The following is a 22,252-nucleotide window of genomic DNA, read 5'->3' as shown; positions in this document are numbered from 1 at the left end:
TGCTAGGCACAGAGGCTTTCCAGAAGTGCAGTGCAAACAAATCTGCATTTCCAAGGAAGGCTGTGAAAGATAAGGAAGCTCTTCTTAGGTAAGGCCATACATTTCTGAATCATTAAGTGCTGAATGCACACAAAGCATTTATTGGAAACAACAGCAACCATTCTCCTATGTCAGTTATCTTCTGAAAACAGTTTCTTATTACTGCAGAATTATTACAGACCTCAGTGGACATGTGTTTCAAATCTCAACAAATAGGTGTGACTTTTAAAATGCAGGTCATACTGCTGAGTGCATTAACAAAATCTGTGGCCACTACCAAAAGAGGCAGAAGAAGAAGAACAGCATCCTGAAACTTGGAAATTGGTATCACTGTTAGAAGTCACAAATTAGCACACCAGTTATTTTGTATTAATTAAAACAAATGCGTTTGTCCTAGAAAATATATTGGATTTCAATGGATTTTAATAAAGGTTTCCTCTGACATTAAGTCTAGTCATGTCCGAATCTGGGGGTGGTGCTCATCTCCATTTCTTAGCTGAAGAGCAGGCATTGTTGGTAGACACCTCCAAGGTCATGTGGCCGGCATGACTTCATGGAGTGCCATTACCTTCCCACAGAAGCGGTACCTATTGCTCTACTCACATTTGTATGTTTTTGAACTGCTAGGTTAGCAGAAGCTGGGGCTAATAGCAGGAGATCAGCCCACTCTCCGGATTCAAACCGCCAACCTTTTGATCAGTAAGTTCAGCAGCTCAGAAGTTTAACCCGTTGTGCCACCAGGGGCTCCCTTGCTATAGAAGGTGTCGAAGGCGTCGGTAAAATGAAATGGAAAAAAAAGGAAGACAAACATATGGGATGAGGATTCTAACAAGAATAGATTTCTTACTGAATATTGGGAATGGTCTTTTTAAAATTCTGTCATATTATGCTGTATAATACTGCAAACAGTATCTGTATTTTTATCTATCTTGTAGTAGCTTAGCTAATAAAAGATCTCAAATTCTTGTTCTTTCTCCCACACTACTTATATCTAAAGCTATGCCCCACTCATTTGCTTGGCAACTGAACCTTCTCTTCTTCTGGTTATTTTTTTTAAAAAAAAATGTTCTGAAAATTGCAGATTCTGAAAAAGATATTTTTTTATTTTCATTCAAAAGGAAAGATGCTGGGAAAACCAAGCAATCTGCTGGCATAATCAGCATATAATATATACTGGAACCTTGTATTTCATTGGTAAAAGACGATGTATTGAGGAATGACAGAAAGATATACCATGATCCAGCCATGGTTAAATCTGTTTGAATATGCTTAAGCAATTAGGGATGAAAGAAATAGCAGCAATTTTCTGATCCTCAGTAAGAACAACTTGACATGTTATGACAGTCCACTGGAGAAAGAAGAGAGTTAACCACTTTTTCCCTTTTTTCTACCCTACCTGAGAGTGAAAAAGCTATAAGCCTTCCCTCCCAAATGTTGAGCATTTGCAAAAATAATGTGCACAAAACCATTATTTGTCTGTATTTCCATTGTGCCCCCAAAAGAGGAGGAGGAATCAGGGACAAATCTTTTGGTTATCCACAGCCCACTTTATGTTTTAAGTTTTGTCAAATACATTGTGTCGTTGTTCGGGTTTGTCCCTGTTGTGAGCCGCCCCGAGTCCCTTCGGGGAGATGGGGCGGGATATAAAAATAAAGTTTATTATTATTATTATTATTATTATTATTATTATTATTATTATTATTATTAATAACCCCCATCAGACTCCTGGAAATTGTCCAGCCCTCTTCAAGATGAAGGGGGATATAGAAACAGTTACAAACTTCATCAATGCGTTTATTCACAACTTTATTTGCAACTGAAAAGTGGAGTGTACCTTTAAACCCAATCCATCCTTTCTTTATCTTCATTATAGATATGGACATTAATAAAAAAAATATGTGCTGAAATGTAATCCAACAGAAAATAGCTTTCTGGGGAGAGAACATTCTGAATAGATACTTTTATAAGATACTCCACTTTCCAATAACTCTCATAAGGAATGGAGGTGAAGCATGACATAGTTCAGATAAGTCTCACATATGAATAGCTAATTTTTAAGCAAGCACCATTTGTATTACTTTTACATTACATCCAGTTATTATCACAAGATGACACAGCTCCAGATATTTTAGGTCTCATTTCTCTTCTCCCTTCCGAAAACCCTATAAACTGGAAGCAATTTGAAGGCACACAACAAAATTAAAAAAGGATGGGCTTTATGCAGTGAACACTAACCCTGATTTGGTCCTTTGACAAATAAGGCACATCAACTAGGTAGATGACACCAACTAGGTAAATGACACCAACTTTTAATATATGGGGGGGGGGCATTGGAGGAGGCAACTTGTTATTGACAGTACAAGACGGGAACTCTACATCCCTTCATAGGCTGGTGTCCCAAGTAGAGAAGACATATTAGATCTGTGCTATCTGCTTTTGGCCTGAAATAAATGTATTGCGTAATCTTTCTTGGAGATTACTGAGGAGAGGAGGAGAATATGATACATGATCTTCCTTCTATTCCACCAACAAAACCCTTGTGTTACAGTAAGGATAGGAGGACTATCCTTTTTATGTATTTCTTAGCTGAGAAAAGAATTATGTGAAATCCCACAAGGAAGAAAATGCCACAGCAAGATTTAAATGCAGTATACTCTTGGTATTCATATATCCTTAAGCACTCTGGGAAATTATTATCTGTAAGATTGTACACAGTTTTTGCACACAATATCCCCACATTTCAGTGCAAGAAATAGATTTTGTTAAACAGAAAATATCCTCTTTTGCATATCTTAAACATTTCAAAATATGTAAACACTCAGAAAATATTCTACAAAAATATCCCTTTGCTCTCAGTGAATGGTAAACTATAGATATGGTCTCTCCTGACATGTAAGGGTGAGGCAGGTGAAGATTTCACACCTCTAACTTGAAGCAGATCGCTGGCAATGAGGAGGGCAAATAGCAATGGGAATGCTAGTTCCTCTTGCAGAGTGTAGTGATAGATTTTAATGTTTCAGACTTTCAAACCTATAGAAGGCCCACTGAAATAAATGGGATTATTTAGTCAGTGCTAATTTAAGTACTATTGGTTTCAAATTATTCATTTTAATGTCCCATTTTTTTTACATTTGATGGAAAAATCAATTTTCCTGAGCTGCCACAAGGCAATCCTACCTAAGATCAGAAGGAGAGGATTAGATGGCATGAAACAGATGTGGTTTCTTCTCTCAGGGACTGAGGGCTCTTGCCACTTCTTAATTAAAAGGACTTTAATATCTTTGAAGATCTCAAAGCAGAGGTCTAGCTATGGAGAGATACTTTAGTGATAGCCACTATTCTCCCATGATTTAGGAAATAGCCATGTGGGAGGCTTCAGAGACTGTTCAGTACATCAGAGGGGACCTTTCATGCTGTAAAGAGAGGGAAGACGAATCCCCACAGCCCTACCCCAAAAAGGATATGCACAATCATAAGTGAAACTTATACATGCATATATTACTAATAGGATTCCAACCAATATGTACATTCCTAGGAGACTCAAAATTCTTCCTATCTTTAATGGAATACACTTCCTTCTTTTAGCAACATATCCCCAGAAGACGTGATGGCCACCCATCTGTCTCACAAACACTGATACATCTTTTATAAAAACTAAATTTCTACAACTCATACCTTTTCAGGTGTCTTTTTATAAGATCTATTGAGGCGGGGGGGGTTAAGGAACCCCAGGAAATACCATATATGGGCAGAGATGGCGACAGCTAGCGACCCGGGTGCATAAACTCACAGAAACATGTGACTTCTGGGAAATCATGTGTTTCTGAAGAAATGAAAGCTATAGATAAACAAACAGAGCATGCGTACGCAGGCGCTCTGAAAGATTTGTGAGCACGGCACAAAAAGGGTGCAGCCGGCCTGCTGGTCAGCACAGATTGGGCAGCGTCACAACTCTAAGCCAATGAATTTGCTTGTGGGCGGGCATAACCCGAACCCTGTAGTGTGTATAAATGTTCACTCAGCATGTCACTGGGCGGTTCCCCTGGAGAAGCACTTACTTTGTGCTAGGGGGACCCCTAGTGGCCATTAGCGAAATAAAACTGCTTTCTGGGAAATTCCTTCAGTTGTCCGTCTTCAAAATTCCTCCACTGCGCCAACAAGAACCGTAGCACGAAGGTTCCGCTACATTTTCTGGTGACCCCGACGTGATTTTTTCCTATAAGACGGGCCAGGAGATTTGGAGACGGATCCCGTTGGCGGGACGGCCTCAACTCAGCGGTGGGGGCCTGAGGCAACTACCGTGAGACGAGAAGGGGCCCCTGAATACTACACGACCGGCTGCGGTGCTTGCCTCTGATTGCCAACGCCGACTGACGGTGAGAGCTGCAACATCAGCGAGGTTCCACAGAAACCGGCTAGGAGGAAAAGGATCCAGGGGAAAAAGCCCAGGGGCGAAGGTTGGTCCGACGTCTACAGAAATCTGGCAAGTATAGGGGTTTGCATGAGATATTAAGGGAACGCCAGCGCTGGGAGGGACAAAAAAAAGTTCCCAGGGAGGTAGAAAGGGGTTCTGTCTTGTGTTTCCTGACGCATGCCGTGAGTGGCCGGGTGCCCAGGCCAGGACAGTCCCCTCTATTAGGCAGGATGGGAGGGAAAAATTCAAAGAGCTCCACTCCCTTACAATGCATCTTAGATAATTTTGGCTCTTTTGCTAGCAGAGCCGTAGCAGGGAATCCAAGGGACCTAAGAGATTATAGACTGAGAAATTTGTGTCAGGGAGAATGGCCAGATTTTGGTTTAGGTTGGCAAGTAGAAGGAACGTGGGATCTGAAACTGATCCGAACAGTGGAAGAATATTGTGCTGTGAATCATCCGAACCAGTGGGTCTATATTGCTACGTGGGAACGGGTAGTTAGAGAAGATCCAGGTTGGGTTCGACAGTGCAGGAATGGCAAATGTATGGTGGTGAAGAAGGAGGGGAAAAAGAAGGAAGTTTTCCAATCCAATGAGGAGGACTACCCAGATTTACAGTTGAGTGTACAGGCTAGACAACAGGAATTATTGCCGCCACCCTTGCCACCGCCCCCCCCACCCCAGGGAACAGCCCCCACACTAGGAACGAGACCCCCACCCTACTCTTCGGAGTCAACCGAAGCGGCCAAGAAACACTATCCTAGCCTAGAAAAATATCAGGAGGAAACAAAGGAAAAGAAGAAGTCACAACGGATGCCCAGTGGTGCTTCTCCGGCACAAACTCGGAGACATGGAGCTCCGGTGTGGTCTGGTGATTCACCGACCGGACCGGCCCTCCAGATGCCCTTGAGAACGGTGCCTGTGATAAACAACAGGAATGAGATAGTTCAAGCATACCAGGTAGTGCCTTTCAGTAGTAGTGACATTTTGAATTGGAAAAATAATACTCCACCTTATAGTGAAGAACCCCAAGCTATGGCTAGGCTATTGGAAGGGATTATGGCAACCCATAATCCCACCTGGCAAGATTGCAGACAATTGTTGAATATGTTGTTCACATCAGAGGAGAGAAGAGCAGTGTTGAATAATGGGGTAGCCATAGCCCAGGTTGGTGCCCCACAAGATGGTGATGCAGCCGAGTGGGGAGCACAGAGGTTTCCTGTGGAAATAGATCCCCAATGGGACACCGCAGAAGAAGGACATTTGCAGAGACTGAGAGGATTCCAGCGTATATTGGTAGAAGCGGTAAAGAGGGGCCCGCCGCGACCCGTCAACATTGTAAAAATTCAGGGAGTGGTACAGGAAAAATCTGAGTCACCAACAGCCTTTTTGGAAAGGCTGGAGGCAGCATATAGAAAGTATAGCCCGTATAATTTGGAGGATGAAAACGGTAGGAGGGCGATTCAACAGTCTTTTATCAGTCAAGCGGCTCCTGACATCCGGAGAAAGATTCAAAAGCAACCAGGATTTCTAGGAAAGACTATGAATGAATTGTTGGCACTCGCAGATCAAGTTTATATGGCGAGGGACCAGGTAGAAGAAGAGAAGAAGGACAGGAAGAAGAAGCAGGAATACCAAGCATTAGTTACCATGATGGAACAAAGTGCAAGTGGACAGAGAGGAAGAGGAGGATATGCCAGAGGGGGACAAGGAGGAAGAAGGGGGCCCCCTCGGAGGTTAGGTCGAGACCAATGTGCTAAATGTAAGAAGTTTGGACACTGGAAAGGTGAATGCCCAGAAGGAAGAGAAGGAAGAGAAGGAAGTCAGGAAGGACCGAGAGAAAGAGGAAGGCCTGAGAGAGGAAGAAACCCAGGAAGGGGAAGAGGGCGTGGGAACTACGTACCTTTTCCTGCAAGAGAGGTGATAGCTGCAGCAGCTGTGATGGAAGAAGAATGGGAAGATATGGATGGAGGAGAGGAATGAGGAAGCCAGGCTCTTGTTTTGTTGGACCCCGGGGAGCCGATGGTCACACTTGAAATCGGGGACCAACAATTGGACTTTTTAGTGGACACAGGTGCCGAAAAATCAGTAGTAAATACAAAAATTAGTCCACCAACTCGGGAAACTACGAAAGTAATAGGGGTGTCTGGGAAGACCCAGAAGTGCCCCTTCCTTAAGGAACGCACCTGCAATCTGGCCGGACATCAGGTCAAGCATAAGATGTTATATCTCCCAGACTGCCCAGTCCCTTTATTGGGAAGGGACATTTTATCAAAATTACAAGCTCAACTCCAGTTCATGAAGAATGGACAAGTGGAGCTATCATTTCCCATGGAAGAGGAATGGAGACTGTTTCAAGTTAGGATTTTTACTGAAGAAATACAATGGCCATGGCATGAGACTCCTTTAGTGTGGGCAGAAGATAATCCTCCAGGATTAGCTAAATATGTTCCACCGGTGGTGGTGGAAGTGAAAAGAGGAATGGGGCCCATATGCAAGCCACAGTATCCCGTCAGTCGAGAGGCAGTGCAGGGGATCAGAAAGCATCTAGAGCGACTTCTGCAGCATGGGATATTGGTACCATGCAGTTCCCCATGGAACACGCCCCTGCTCCCAGTCAAGAAACCAGGAGGACAAGGAGAATATCGCCCAGTTCAAGATTTGCGGGCTGTAAATCAAGTCACCGTTCCCCTAACCCCGGTAGTGCCAAATCCATACATCATGATGAGTCTAGTACCAGCATTTGCCAAATGGTTTACTGTATTGGATTTAAAGGATGCATTCTTTTGTATTCGATTGGCCCCTGTATCCCAACCGATCTTTGCTTTCCAGTGGGAATCTCAGCAGTCAGGGCAAAGGACCCAGTATGTTTGGACACGCCTTCCTCAGGGGTTCCGGGATAGCCCGACCATTTTTGGTCAAGCCCTGGCCAAAGACTTACAGGATTTTGTAATACCTAAGGAAGAGGGAATTTGGCTTCAATATGCAGATGACCTGCTTATCGCTTGCCGGACACTAGGGGGCTGTAAAGAGCATACTTTGAGATTTCTCAAGACATTGGAAGAAAAGGGTTACAAAGTGTCAAAGAAAAAGGCCCAGTTGTGCTGTCCCACGGTGAAATATTTGGGGTTCCATCTGACCGAAGGAAAGAAGATGTTAGGAGCTGAAAGAAAGGAAGTTGTTTGTGCCATCCCCACTCCCAGTACCCGGCGACAGGTGCGGGAATTTTTGGGATCAGCAGGATATTGTAGACAGTGGATCCCCAACTACGCCGTGTTGGCTAAGCCACTGTACCAGGCTACGAGAGGTGGAAGAGAAGATCCATTTGAGTGGACAGAAGAATGTCAACAGGCATTTAAGGCATTAAAAGAAGCATTGATGTCATCTCCAGCATTAGGACTGCCCGATTTGGAAAAACCATTCACTCTGTTCGCTGCAGAGCGGGAAGGAACAGCGGTTGGAGTATTGACCCAACCACTAGGTTCATGGCAAAGGCCGATTGCCTACTTGTCAAAGCAATTGGACACAGTGGCTCGTGGATTGCCACCTTGCCTGAGGGCTGTGGCAGCATCAGTAGATTTAATCAAAGAAGCGAATAAATTGACCCTAGGACAGCCACTGACAGTTAAGGTGCCCCATAGCGTTAAGGCACTGTTAGACATTAAGGGACCGCGCTGGCTCACAAGTGAGAGGTTAATGAAATATGAGGGATTGTTGTGTGACAACCCACTGGTGACCCTGGAGACTTGCTCCACTCTGAATCCGGCCACCTTGCTCCCGACTCCAGGAGACACCACGATCCATCAGTGTGCCCAGGTGATGGATGAGGTATTCTCCAGTCGACCGGATTTGAAGGATGTGCCACTAACTAAGGTGGACGACACTCTGTTCACAGATGGAAGCTCCTTTATGGAAAATAATCAAAGACACTCAGGTTATGCGGTTGTTCGGTGGGGGGGAGAGACGCTGGAAGCAGAGTCACTGCCCCCGGGGACTTCTGCCCAGAAGGCCGAATTGATTGCCCTGACCCGAGCGTTGGAATTGTCAAGCGGAAAGCGGGTTAACGTCTACACAGACTCAAAATATGCCTTCACCACCCTCCACGCACATGGAGCACTGTACAAGGAGCGCGGGCTCCTCACGTCTGGAGGAAAGTGCGTGAAACATGCTGGAGAGATTGTGGATCTCCTGGAGGCGGTTTGGAAGCCAAGGCAGGTGGCTGTGATGCATTGTAAAGGGCACCAACGTGGAGACGATCCCGTAGTGCAAGGAAATAGGCAGGCTGATCTGGCAGCCAAAGAGGCAGCTAGGCTGCCCTATATTGAACATCAGGTAATGGCCCTACAGGTAGAATTAACTGAACATAACATTACATATACACCAGAGGAAGAAGAATGGGCCTTAAAGGAGAAGGGTCAGTGGTCAGGAGAACTCATAGTGATGCCAGACGCCCGTGTCTACGTCCCTAAGGACTTGGCATGGCACTTAGTCCAACACATGCACCAAAACACACATTTAGGAAAAATGGCATTGGCAAATCTGCTAGGACGACAGTTGTATATCGATGGATTACATAGCCTAACGGCAGCAGCAGCCCGAAGATGCTGGACATGTATCAAAAATAACCCCAGAGAAGGACCCCTCAAGCCACCAGGAGTCCAACATGTGGGTGGGGTACCCTTTGAAGCTTTAGTCACTGACTTTACAGAAATGCCCCCATACAAAGGATACAAATATTTACTGGTGTTCGTGGACACATACACAGGATGGGTGGAAGCTTACCCTACAAGAACTGAGAAGGCTGTAGAGGTGTCAAGAGCTCTAATGAAAGATGTTATTCCCAGATTTGGCATACCCTTAGAAATTGGATCAGATAATGGCCCCGCATATATTCAACAGGCTGTGCAAGGATTATGTAGAATTTTGGGCATAAAGTGGAAGTTACATTGTGCATATAGACCCCAATCTTCTGGAAAAGTGGAAAGAATGAATAGGACATTAAAGGCTCAGCTTGGGAAACTTTGCCAAGAGACAGGATTGCCGTGGACGGTGGTTTTGCCCATGGCATTATTAGGAATCAGATGTACACCACACAAACGGACAGGACTCTCCCCTTTTGAAAGACTCTATGGACGACCCCCTTTGAACTTGAAGGGAGCCTTAGAGACAGGAGCTGAGCAGCACCTCATAGGAGAGAAACAGACATTGGCCCAGGTTCAGGCTTTGGGCAGACAAATGCAGCAGTTAGAAAAATACATTTCTGAATTGAACCCACCATTCCCTACCACACCTCTACATTGTTTTTCACCAGGTGACGAGGTTCTGGTCAAGGATTGGAAGATTGAGCCATTGGGACCCAAGTGGCGAGGACCCTATGTTGTGCTCCTGTCTACCCCCACTGCAGTGAAGGTGAAGGAGATTAAGCCGTGGATACATTACACCCGTGTAAAATTAGCACCTGAGGAGTGGCGGACGGAGCGAGTTCCTGGTGAGGACCTGAGACTCAGGATCATCCGGCAACTCCCTAAGGGGTCAACAAGGCCATGAAGCTGATCCCTTCGGGTGCAACGGAGCGTCGGTGGTCAAGTATGTCGCAGCATGGCCCAACAAAGGCGCTCTCCGGGAGATGGTGGCTAGACATTTTGAGAGGAAAAAGTGGGAGACAAGCTATGAGGAGGGGAGGAAAGCGCACTGTGTTTGGTATATTATTTGTGCTGAGTTTTATTCTCTCTTTTGGAAAAAGAGCACATGGGAATTGGATAAAAGAACATGCCAATTATATGTTTGAGCAGCACGGGAAAGAGGTAGCATTAATATATGAACACCCCCTCACCGTAGGAGATTTTTCATTTCTTCCCGATTTAATTGATGAACCACAGATTGTGTTGGAGGGATTGTCCAAGGCTCAGGAGGGTCCACCTACCGTGTTTTCTAGCATACCGCAAAGGATAAATAAAACTCGGTTTCGACGGTTTAGATACCATACCTCCACCAGGGGTTTGTGCTTCTGTTGTGGAGGATCGGGAATATGGAATTCTGAGTGGAAACACTGGGGAACTAGGCAGGCGTTCTTTTCCCGATTAGGCAATTATTCCCATTGTCGAGACCGGTTCTATCTACATGGACGATTTAATACATCTTATGTCTCACGATTAAATCTAACCGCAACCGAGTGGGCTAGCATGTATCCAGATTATCCCACATTTAGTGTGAATGATTCTATTGAGGGCCTAAAATCTTATATGAACATACTGCAACAATTAACCCAACTGAGCCTAGGTAAAAGCCTCTGTCCGTTATGGCAAATTAGGGATCCAAATCTATGGTTTTTCTTTGATAAATGGGCCACAAATTATCACCCCGGCAACTACCAGTGTGTCGGTGTGGGTTATTTGACATTCCCAGTTCAGGTCTTACACAAAGGGCATCAGCGCCTGAAACGGGACATTGTGCAAACAGGCCCTCTAGGACCAGAATGCTCGGATGAGGTCATTATCAACAAGGCCCTGTCAGGTTCAGAAGCCTCCCGTGTAGGAGGAGGCCTGATCACAGGCTTGTTGACACTGGGTGCTTACCCAGGGATTGTAGCTCAAGCAAACCGTAGAAGTGTTCTAGGCCTGACTTGCCGCCTTGAAAAGTCCATAAATGCCACTGGTAAAATTTTCCGGGAAATCCAGTCTGAAGTAGAAGAAATCAGCCAGATGGCCCTACAGCATAAGTTGGCCCTTGACTACCTACTGGCGGCCAGAGGGGGGTTATGCGCCATGGTTAGAGGACGTTGTGTAGTGAAATTTCATAACTTGAATAATACTATTGAAGATGACATCGAGTCATTACAAAAGTTAATTTACAATAATGTCCAGGAGATAGAAGGTTGGTCTCCCTTCTCCTGGGTGACTAGCTGGTTACCCTCAATAGAATGGTTGAAGAACATATTGTTGGTAGGGATTTTAGGATTGTTCATTGTTCTCATAGTTATGTGTTGCACTCCAATAATGATGCAAATGTGTACTAGGTGTGTCACACAATCTTTACCTGAAAAAAAGATAGCCATACTCCAAGCCAAGCGGGATTGGATGGAACCATAATGCTTTGCTTCAGCTTTTGTACATGCGCTTCGCAAAAAGAAAATGGGGGAGTGAGGCGGGGGGGGTTAAGGAACCCCAGGAAATACCATATATGGGCAGAGATGGCGACAGCTAGCGACCCGGGTGCATAAACTCACAGAAACATGTGACTTCTGGGAAATCATGTGTTTCTGAAGAAATGAAAGCTATAGATAAACAAACAGAGCATGCGTACGCAGGCGCTCTGAAAGATTTGTGAGCACGGCACAAAAAGGGTGCAGCCGGCCTGCTGGTCAGCACAGATTGGGCAGCGTCACAACTCTAAGCCAATGAATTTGCTTGTGGGCGGGCATAACCCGAACCCTGTAGTGTGTATAAATGTTCACTCAGCATGTCACTGGGCGGTTCCCCTGGAGAAGCACTTACTTTGTGCTAGGGGGACCCCTAGTGGCCATTAGCGAAATAAAACTGCTTTCTGGGAAATTCCTTCAGTTGTCCGTCTTCAAAATTCCTCCACTGCGCCAACAAGAACCGTAGCACGAAGGTTCCGCTACACTATCTCCTTTCTTCTACTATCATTCTTTTTACCTCCTATATAAAAAGGGGCAAGTGGGTGGGAAATTTCTCACCATTCAAAGCTTCAGAATTCAATTATCTCAAAAATGACACCCATTGAGCTAATAACTTAAAACCTGGCACCTATAATCCATGGGGTGATATCTTTAAACACAAAGTGAGAAAGAGACTGGGAAAAGTGTGGGAGGGTGAAGTTAAGTATAAGAATATTAGTCTGTAACATAAGGAAGCAGCAAAGCAGACAACATAAAAGAAATCTAATTGCACGTGCCTTCAAGTTGCCTTTTGACTTATGTCAACACCATGAATTTAATAGGGTGTCCCAAAGTAATGAATGCTCAGAGCTGGTTTTGCCAGTTGCTTCCACTGAAATATAGCCTAAAGCAGCTAACGTTCAGCAGCAGCTTCTCATCCTACCCAAGGCTGATCCTGCTTAGATTTCAAGATCAATCAGAGTGTCGTGTCTTTAGATTGTTTAGGTCTTCGCTGTCACTACTTTTATTATCCTATTGTGAGACATACATTTAAATTAATTGCTAGACTCAAGTAGACTAAAAACATTGGATCAGTTGCTGAACAAGGAGTCATTGTGGCACTATTGTTTGAATGTTAAACTAATATTCTGGAGACCTGATATCAAATTCTTGATCAGCCATGGAAATCTACTGGGTGGCCTTGGGCAAGGCACTCTCTCAGAAGAAGGCAATGGTAAACCTACTCTGAACAAATATTGCCAAGAAAAGCCTGCAATAGTTTGCCTCGGCATCACTATGAGTCAGAAATGATTTAAGATACACAACAACAAAACAAATAAACATTTGCATCAACACTGGTTATATTAGAGTACTCTAGTTGGGACAGGACATTGGATTTAAGCCATAATAGTGTTTGCAAACATCTCAGTTTCAACCACTTCATTCCTCATCATGCACACGTGAGCAACATGCTGATGGCACACTGTAGCCAAAGGCATCAGGTTAACGTAAGGTAGCAGAGTAGGTTATGATGCCTCCCTCTGTATCTCACCACTGGCACTTGTTCACCATGAAACTACCTGATATCAACGCAGACCAAGATTTCAGTGCAACAGCAATGACTCCTGCATGCAGTAATGTAGTGAGATTAGAATTCACAGAATGGAAGACCTCAAGGTTTTGTTTTTTTCATTAGCAGGGACTGTAATGCTATCTGCACACACATCTGATCCAACCTTAGATTGTGCTGTTTCCGCTGATTAGGAGAAATCTTCATAATAGCTGGGCATAGAATGATTTTTTTTTCTATCAACAAGGCATCATTACAAACAATTCCTATTGCAGTCCAAAGCATTGGGGGATGGAGTACAAAATATCTGTTCAAGATGGAGATTAAAAACTACTAGACTTTTTTTTAGATCAGCATCTGCACTTACTGATTTTATGTGGAAGAGTTGCTGTAGAGAATGTCCTGGTCCCAGTTTCACCATGCCTACATGTATCAGAGACAGTGATTAAATGTGTTGTCACCAGTGCTTGAGAAAGGTACTTATTTGAGCTGCAACTCCCAGAATCTCCAATCCTGTATGATGAATGGCTTTGTTGGAAATCTAGGGATGAGAATCTTCACTCAGCTGGAGTAACGTAAGGACCTCATCACATGGGGCTTTTAGCCTGTCCTAGGACACTGCTGAAACACAGTCAGGATGGAGCCTATCACATGATACAGGGCTACTTCCGGCAGGGTTCTATCCTCGTTCCATGCACACTGCGTCTTGGCAGAATGGTAAGTGGGTAACTCATCGGCAATCATTCATGTTCGAGTATGATTGTATTCCAAGTGTAGTGCCTTGTCAGTGGATCCGTAGGTGACTGTAGAGACATATTCATGATCCGTATGTTCTTCCACAGAGGACTTCGATTTCCAGGTTGAAGACAGACCCTGTCAGGATTGACTCAGCGTGCCTTCCTCTTGTCATGTTTCTCTCTTTTGACCTCCATTTGTGCCTCTTCAAATTCCCCAGCACTGTTTGTCACAGCTGATCTCGTTAGAACGCTCAAGGGCCAGAGCTCGCCAGTTCTCAGTGTTTATGCCACAGTTTTTAAGGTTGGATTTAAGCCCATCTTTAAATCTCTTTTCCTATCCACCAACATTCCATTTTCCATTCTTGAGTTGAGAGTATAGTAACTGCTTTGAGAGGCGGTGATCAGGCATTCGGACAATGTGGCCAATCTAGCGAAGTTGATGGTGGAGGATCTTTACTTAAATGGTGGTGGTCTTTGCATCTTCTATCACATTGACATTTGTCTGCCTATCTTCCCAATAAATTTGCAGGATTTTTCAGAGACAATGCTGATGGAATCATTGAGTGTGACGTCTATAGACAGTCCATGTTTTGCAGGTGCATAACAGGGTTGGGAGGACTTTATAAATAAGCATCTTGGTCTCTCTACAAATATCCCGATCCTCAAACACTCTCTGCTTCATTCAAGAAAATGCTTCACCCACAGAGCTCAAATGGTATTGTATTTCAGTGTCAATGTTGCTTTTTGTGGAGAGGTGGCTGCGAAGGTAGCAGAAATGGTCAATATTTTCTAACATTACACTATTAATCTGTATTTCTGATATTGCAGAGGAATTGGCTGGTTCCTGCTGACAGAGCACTTTTGTTTTCTCAATGTTCAGTGAGAGGTAAAGCTTTTCATCTGCTTCTGCAAAGGTGTTTAGTGTGGCTTATAGGTCTTCTTCTGAATGAGCACAGATTGCATTATGACCAGCATACTGGAGTTCTATAACATCTGTTCTTGTGACCTTGGTTTTGGCTTTCAGTCTGCGAGGTTAAATAGCTTGCCATCTGTCCAATAGATTATTTCCACACCAACAGGAAGCTTCCCATCAACAAGGTGCCGTATCATAGTGATGGATGGAGAATAAGATCGGGGCAATAACACATCCCTGCTTAACATGTGATTCCACCTTAAATGAGTCAATTTGGGAACCACTGCTGTCCAAGACAGTTGCTATCATATCATCATGAAGAAGCCACAGGATGTTCACAAATTTGTCAGAGCATCCAATTTTTTGCAGGATGGTCCAGAGAGCACTGTGATTTGCTTTGTCAAATGCCTTTGCAAGGTCAATGAATGCCAGGTACAGAGGTTGATTTTGTTCCCTGCATTTTTCTTGGAGCTGTCGTGCAGTGAAGATCATATCCACTGTTCTTCTGGAGGGACAGAAGCATTCTAAGATTCTTGGAGAATGTTTCTGAAATAGGTAGAAGGCATTTGCAAGGATTCTTGCAAGGATTTTCTCAGCAGAGGTTAGAAAGAAGATACCTCAATAGTTTCCACAGTCTGTTCTATCACCTTTCTTGAAAACGGTGATGATGGTGGGCTTTTCTTGGTTGCCCATACTTTTTCAATGTGCTGGTGGACTTGTTGTGTCAGTTCAGGTCCACCCTCTTTAAAAAATTCAGCAGGGATCCCATCAGGTTCACAGGCTTTGTTATTTGTTTGCTGGCTGATGGTTTTGCTGACTTCGTCCAAACTACGCAGTTCTGCAAGCTCATCTCTGATTTATATTTGTGGGATTTGTGAGAGAATCTCTTCAGCCATGTTGAAGCTGTGGTGAAGGAGGTTGTGGCATAGAGGGTGTATGCCATGATTTCATGGCATTAAATAATCTCTGTGTATCATGGACATCTGCAAGGTGTTGAATTTCTTGAGCCTTTTTTGTCCATCAGATGTTCTTGAATTCTCTGGTCCTTCTTTGGACCTCAGCTTTTGTACTAGTGTAGATTGCTTCCTTAGCAGCGCAGTTGGTTTCTCTCTGCCATGTTTGGAAGGCTTTCCTTTTCTTATCAATTAACAATTGGATCTCTTTGATATTTTGATCAAACCAGATGTTTCTTAGTTTGGTATCCAATGGTTTCTTCAAAGGCTGTGATGATGGAGGTCTTTAGTTTATTCCAGTGTTCCTCAACATTTTCAGGTTGTCTATGGGTAGATGATCCTTGAGTGTTGTTTGGAGAAGGACTTGTTTGGAGGGCTCTTGAAGAGCTTGGGTGTCTACTGCTAGCTAGACTGGGGTATCTGCTTTCCAGGTCTAGGCACTTTCTCACCCAAAACATGGAGCCCTATTGGAATCATAAGAGGAACAAACAGGGAGTTGCTGCCAATTCTATTCCCAGAATCCACTGCATGGTGGTAATGAATCCAAGTAGGTTTGAGCACAACTTGAAATGTGCATGTTTACAATTTATCTGGAGACTGGAAGGATAAATCAGCTGAGACTGCTTTGGGGAAGAAGAGAAGTGTCAACCTTTTTCATATAAATGTGTCTATTTGTTAATAATTATATTGCAAGACAGAATTTGGGTCACCATTTAACTGCATTCCATATTTCCCTCACCAAAACATGCACAAAAGTTTTGAATTGAAGAGCCGTGGGCAATTAACAGAACTCATTTGCAATAAAGGTGCTTATCAGAATCAGTAAGCAGCTTCTTTTAAGGTGCTTAGTTGCAAATTATTCTTTAACACCAAATGAATACATTAAGCACATCAAAATTCCCTGTTTCAGAGATTTTCTTGTCAGCAACACTGAATTAATGTGAAGGTAGCTTTCTCATGACTATTTGAATTTTTTAAAGGGAGAATTTATCTTCCTTACCTACTCTGAATGTATCACTGCTATTTGCAATTAAGGTTATTGCAGTATGTGTTTGGATGCAGTAATCTCTAAAGGTGTCTAGAGTTTTTAAAAAGAGGAATGATATTAGAGAAAAGAATGAATGTTTCAAACAGTATTTGAACTCAGAGATACTACTGCAGTCAAAAATGTCACTGACAACAGGAGAATAATACGTATTCTTCAGGAATGAGACTAATTTGCGTTGTTAAAGTCTCCGACATTTGATAGTAACAAAAATATATTCAGAAGTCATTCTAACATAGGGCACTAGATATAACTAAAATGATGACCATTGCACTAATTCCTATGGTGGGAAGTTCCAGAAAGGGGTTTTCCCCTTTGCTTTAAGATGGGCAGAGAGAATTTGCTTTTTGCAACCCATTCATTTCTTTGCAGAAATATACAATATAACAACATCAGAAGATGTAAAATGCTATTGGTCATTGAAAAATGCACTGAAGCTTTGTGTTCTCATGCCTCCTGGGGGGAAAAAAATCTAATTTTCTTTTGCATGCAAGAATGACAAATGTGAAGATTTGCATTTCAAAAGTGAAATAGTCCAAATATGGACTCATTTTTGGAAAAACAAAAAAAATGTAGCATATAGTTTTACTTTCATCTGAAGATTCAACAATCCATGTTCTTCAATGTTTTTAATTCGGAACAAATTTGTGATATTGGCCAGAAATCTGCATGCCCTCACGAGCTTTTAGGATCAGGAACAGACGTGATGAAAATCTCCCAGCTAATTCACTACAAAAGGCATGCAGCAAGTAATACAATGCAGCATCTTCTGATGAACATAGCACGGTAGCATCAAATCCACTTATTTAAGTGACAGTTTTCTTTATAAAATGAGCCCATCATAATAGATTCAAGCTGTTTGTCTTCAGAGACCAGCACTAAAAAAAATACTATTATTTTCAGCCAATATAGCTATCAGCTTTTTTGAGCTCACATTTTCATTTCAGAACAAAAATATCCAACTGCTCAATATTTCCAATATGCAGAATGATTGAAAAGCTCCCTAATGCTCAGTAGTTAAAGCATGTACAAATATACCAACCCCTCACTTCTTGATTCTTACATGAATTTAATATTGCTTCTTCTTTCCTACTGAATACATCAAAACACTGTTTTTAGCATTTGACAAAACTAAGATTAAGACACAGTGTTATCAGCAAACATCAATTTGATATATGCTCTGCCAAGTACAGAGTAGTTTTCACAATGACAATGTCGTTTCAGCACAGTGTGAAACACACAGTATGACTTCTGCCTAGTAACTAATGCTTTCTCAAGCATCATTGTGCATGTGTCTTGCTTTGTTTTAATTTGTTCTGTGGTCAGAAAGCAGCATTTTATTCATAAAAACAACAATTCTTATTCAGTTTGCAATTAACAAAATTTTCTGAACCAAATACACAGTGCTTTGAAACATACATTTAAGCTTGCTTTGAATTATATGCAGCACAATTGGCCTGTTGTAAAGGAAGGAACATTACAGACCTTATTAAATCCAGCCAATTTCACTAGCTTCAGAATGCTATGGTGAGGTGGGGAGAAGGTTGGGGGATGGAGTTAGATAAAACCAAAGGCATGTCTGCTATTAGCTAGGGTCAGTTAGAAATGAAAGAAGAATATGGTGTTGGACTAGATAAGGGAAGTAAATGTGACAAAAACAATTGATTGCAGTTGAAAACCTGGAAAAAGTTCAGGGTGGGGTTGCATTGTACCGTGAATGGAGCTGCTATGATGCGAAATGTTTCCCTCATTTGGTTGTTAGGATATATTTTATTTCTTATCCAGATAATCATATCTTCTGCTATTAAATCTCCTTAGGGAGAGAGGGCAGAATATAGATGATGATGATGTAGATCAGGGGTCCCCAAACTAAGGCCCGCGGGCCAGATCCGGCCCGCCGGAGCCATTTATCCGGCCCGCGGCAGCTTTCCTCCCTTTCCTGCGTTGTCCCACTCCCTGCACAAGCCTTGGAGACTTGCCTTTCCGCCTTCCCGGCCACTTTTCTGCTCTATGAGCCTTTGAGCCTCACCTGGCTCCCCACTCTCCCTGCATAAGCTGTGGAGGAGCCTTGCCTTTTACTGCTGATCAAAAGGTATTTTAATTATTATTTAATTAATTATTAATTACTAAGGTGTGTTTCCTCCAGGTTTAGCAATACGTTGATCAGCAATATACTCCGGATTTCTCCCTGGGCTGGAGGCCTTAGTGAGGGAGAGTTTCTTTCTCCACTCAGACTTCCAGTCCAGGGAGAAATCTGGAGTATATTGCTATTCTTGATTAGCAATATACTCCGGATTTCTCCCTGGGTTGGAGGCCTGAGTGAGGGAGAGTTTCTTTCCCCACTCAGACTTCCAGTCCTGGGAGAAATCTGGAGTATATTGCTATTCTTGATTAGCAATATACTCCGGATTTCTCCCTGGGCTGGAGGCCTGAGTGAGGGAGAGTTTCTTTCCCCACTCAGACTTCCAGTCCTGGGAGAAATCTGGAGTATATTGCTATTCTTGATTAGCAATATACTCCGGATTTCTCCCTGGGCTGGAGGCCTGAGTGAGGGAGAGTTTCTTTTCCCACTCAGACTTCCAGTCCAGGGAGAAATCTGGAGTATATTGCTATTTCTGATTAGCAATATACTCCGGATTTCTCCCTGGGCTGGAGGCCTGAGTGAGGGAGAGTTTCTTTCCCCACTCAGACTTCCAGTCCTGGGAGAAATCTGGAGTATATTGCTATTTCTGATTAGCAATATACTCCGTATTTCTCCCTGGGCTGGAGGCCTGAGTGAGGGAGAGTTTCTTTCCCCACTCAGGCTTCCAGTCCAGGGAGAAATCTGGAGTATATTGCTATTCTTGATTAGCAATATACTCCGGATTTCTCCCAGGACTGGAGACCTGAGTGAGGGAGAGTTTCTTTCCCCACTCAGGCTTCCAGTCCAGGGAGAAATCTGGAGTATATTGCTATTTCGGATTTCTCCCTGGGCTGGAGGCCTTAGTGGGGCCTCTCCAGTATTATTATTATTATTATTATTATTATTATTATTATTATTATTATTATTATTATTATTATTATTATTATTATTAACATTGAGGATGGGTGGCCATCTGTCAGGTGTGCTTTGCTGTACTTTTGGTGCACAAAGGAAGAAGAGGGTTGGACTAAATGGCCCAAGGGTCTCTTCCAACCCTCTCCATTATTTTATTATTATTAGTAACATTGAGTCTGGGTGGCCATCTGTCAGGGGTGCTTTGCTGTGCTTTTGGTGCACAAAGGCAGAAGAGGGTTGGACTAAATGGCCCAAGGGTCTCTTCCAACCCTCTCCATTGTTTTATTATTATTATTAACATTGAGTCTGGGTGGCCATCTGTCAGGGGTTCCTTGCTGTGCTTTTGGTGCACAAAGGCAGAAGGGGGTTGGACTAAATGGCCCAAGGGTTTCTTCCAACCTTCTTTTTTATTATTATTATTATTATTATTATTATTATTATTATTATTATTATTAACATTGAGGCAGTATTTGTTTCTTTTTTTAACCTCAAAATAAAATATGTGCCATGCGCATAGGCATTTGTTCATAGTCCGGCCCTCCAACGGTCTGAGGGACTGTTAACTGGCCCCCTGTTTAAAAAGTTTGGGGACCCCTGATGTAGATGATGATGATGATGATGATGATGATGATGATATAAATTTAAACCATCAATAAACACATCCACTGGTCCAGCATGGTTGTCAACTTGAGGCACATGTACCAGATCCAGGAAGGAGTCACAAGGCTAAAATATCAGGGTGAATGATAAGAGACTAAAAGTCTGAGCTTCAGGGCCAATCTGGAGAAGGAATCTGTGGTAGTACTATATTTTAAAGAGCCATAAAGAATATATTTCCAACCATCCGGGTATACTAGAGTTCACCATGTTTGTCTCAGCATTCAAAAACATGTCATCTTCTCTCATACTGTATAGTAGGATCCAGAAATGATGAAGAGAATGCACTGCTGATAACTAAAATTCTGGCATTATTTCTTTAGACCAGTGTTTAATGAGAAACATGCAATAATTCTCAGATTCATAAGGCATACATCAACATGATACGTACGTAGCAACAACTAATAACAATATTTTCCTTCAGTGTGCTCATTGTTACTTCTTGTTCTGATTTCAGCATGGTGACATTTTTGAATGATTTGACTATTAGTTTGTCCTGTATTCTCCTGCCAATCCCTTCAGACAGCACAAGGTGAATGCAGATGAAGCAATCTGTTATTCCACTGAATATATTACATAAACTAGAAAGGCAAGGATGGAATGGATTATGAGACTCTCAAAATTTCAGAAGCATACACAGACTGTTTAAATCTCTTGCCATCTTAGCACCAGAAACATCAATGCATTCTTGGGATTGATGTGCAAAACTTCTGATGCACTTTCTTGATGCTAGATTTTACTTTCTTTTGAAAAGGAAATTTGCTTAAGATGTAATTCTATCATTGTTTGGATAGCTTTCCAAAGGCCATATGAAAGATCATGTCTCCCTCTCTGAGGTGGGAGACAGCTCTGATCACAAAGGGGATAAGTCAATCTTTCTGTCCTTGCAGTAAGAGCCCCTCCTCTTACATCACCTTCAATGTCAAAGCAAGAAGAAGTTAGAAAAGATTTTGGAAAGTGTAGGCACAAAAATTAATTCTTCCAGGTTCTAAACAAATTGAACATATAGATACAAGTTCCTAAACCCTGCTTGCATAATATAAATATGCATTCATGTAGTTAAATGATGGTTCCACTACACCATCCTTTCCCTTAATGCCAACTTTATGCAGCCAGTTTCGATCTGCCAATTTGCCTGTATACTGTCTTACTGCAAAAAGGGATTGCACAGTGACTCCTGCAATTCCAGGAAATAAGGGGGTCCATTGAAAGTGCTGAATATACACTATACAAGAATTCACAACTGTTAGTCCTAAATAGAGTACAATAGGGATGTAAAACTATGTCCTTCCTGTTCCTGAGCATGCCAAAGTAAGGCAATTATATTATTTTCCCCATGTCTGATATGAAAATTGTTTTTGTCCAGCTAGAGATAATCTGATGGTACCAGGGTGTGCTTCCTTTATTTTTGAAATTAAGAACCTCTTATGTGAGCAAAAGGAGGATGAAGGGCATTAAAACAGAGGGCCACCACCCTCTCAGCGGTGGCTTCCCTGCGCTACTAGCCTCTCTTCCACATAAACAAATAATGTTTTTAAAGTTTAAAGGCCATGGATTTGGTAGACCTCCTCCAAGGAGAAGGGGGGGGGGAGAGTGTGCCAAAATGTTGTGGTTTCTCTCCCTGTCTGTTTGAAGTTGGGATAAAGTTATATTAGGGCTGCTTCTCAGCTTTTAAATGTGCTTATATGCCATGAAGCTTCAATGGGGTTGAAGAGGGATCTGAAGAGAAATAAACAAGAGGAATGAACTAAATGGGAGAAATCAAAATAGG

General features: G+C 42.8%; 1 protein-coding gene and 2 long non-coding RNA genes across 3 annotated transcripts in view; 2 read left to right on the top strand and 1 right to left on the bottom strand.

The window, feature by feature from the left end:
- Positions 1–22,252, top strand: part of LOC103278908 (uncharacterized) — a 193,391-nt gene that overhangs the window by 56,204 nt on the left and 114,935 nt on the right. The window lies entirely within an intron of this gene.
- Positions 1–22,252, bottom strand: part of LOC134299494 (uncharacterized) — an 82,960-nt gene that overhangs the window by 27,676 nt on the left and 33,032 nt on the right. The gene's annotated exons all lie outside the window — the stretch shown is intronic.
- Positions 3,923–12,005, top strand: LOC134299493 (uncharacterized). Its single transcript, XM_062982462.1, is given in 1 exon segment — positions 3,923–12,005. A coding segment is annotated over 1 exon segment (5,316 nt). The 5' UTR covers positions 3,923–4,683; the 3' UTR covers positions 10,000–12,005.

Source organism: Anolis carolinensis, chromosome 5 (assembly GCF_035594765.1).
Source record: "Anolis carolinensis isolate JA03-04 chromosome 5, rAnoCar3.1.pri, whole genome shotgun sequence".
Taxonomy (NCBI): Eukaryota; Metazoa; Chordata; class Lepidosauria; order Squamata; family Dactyloidae; genus Anolis; species Anolis carolinensis.
This window is presented reverse-complemented; position numbering and strand designations above follow the sequence as displayed.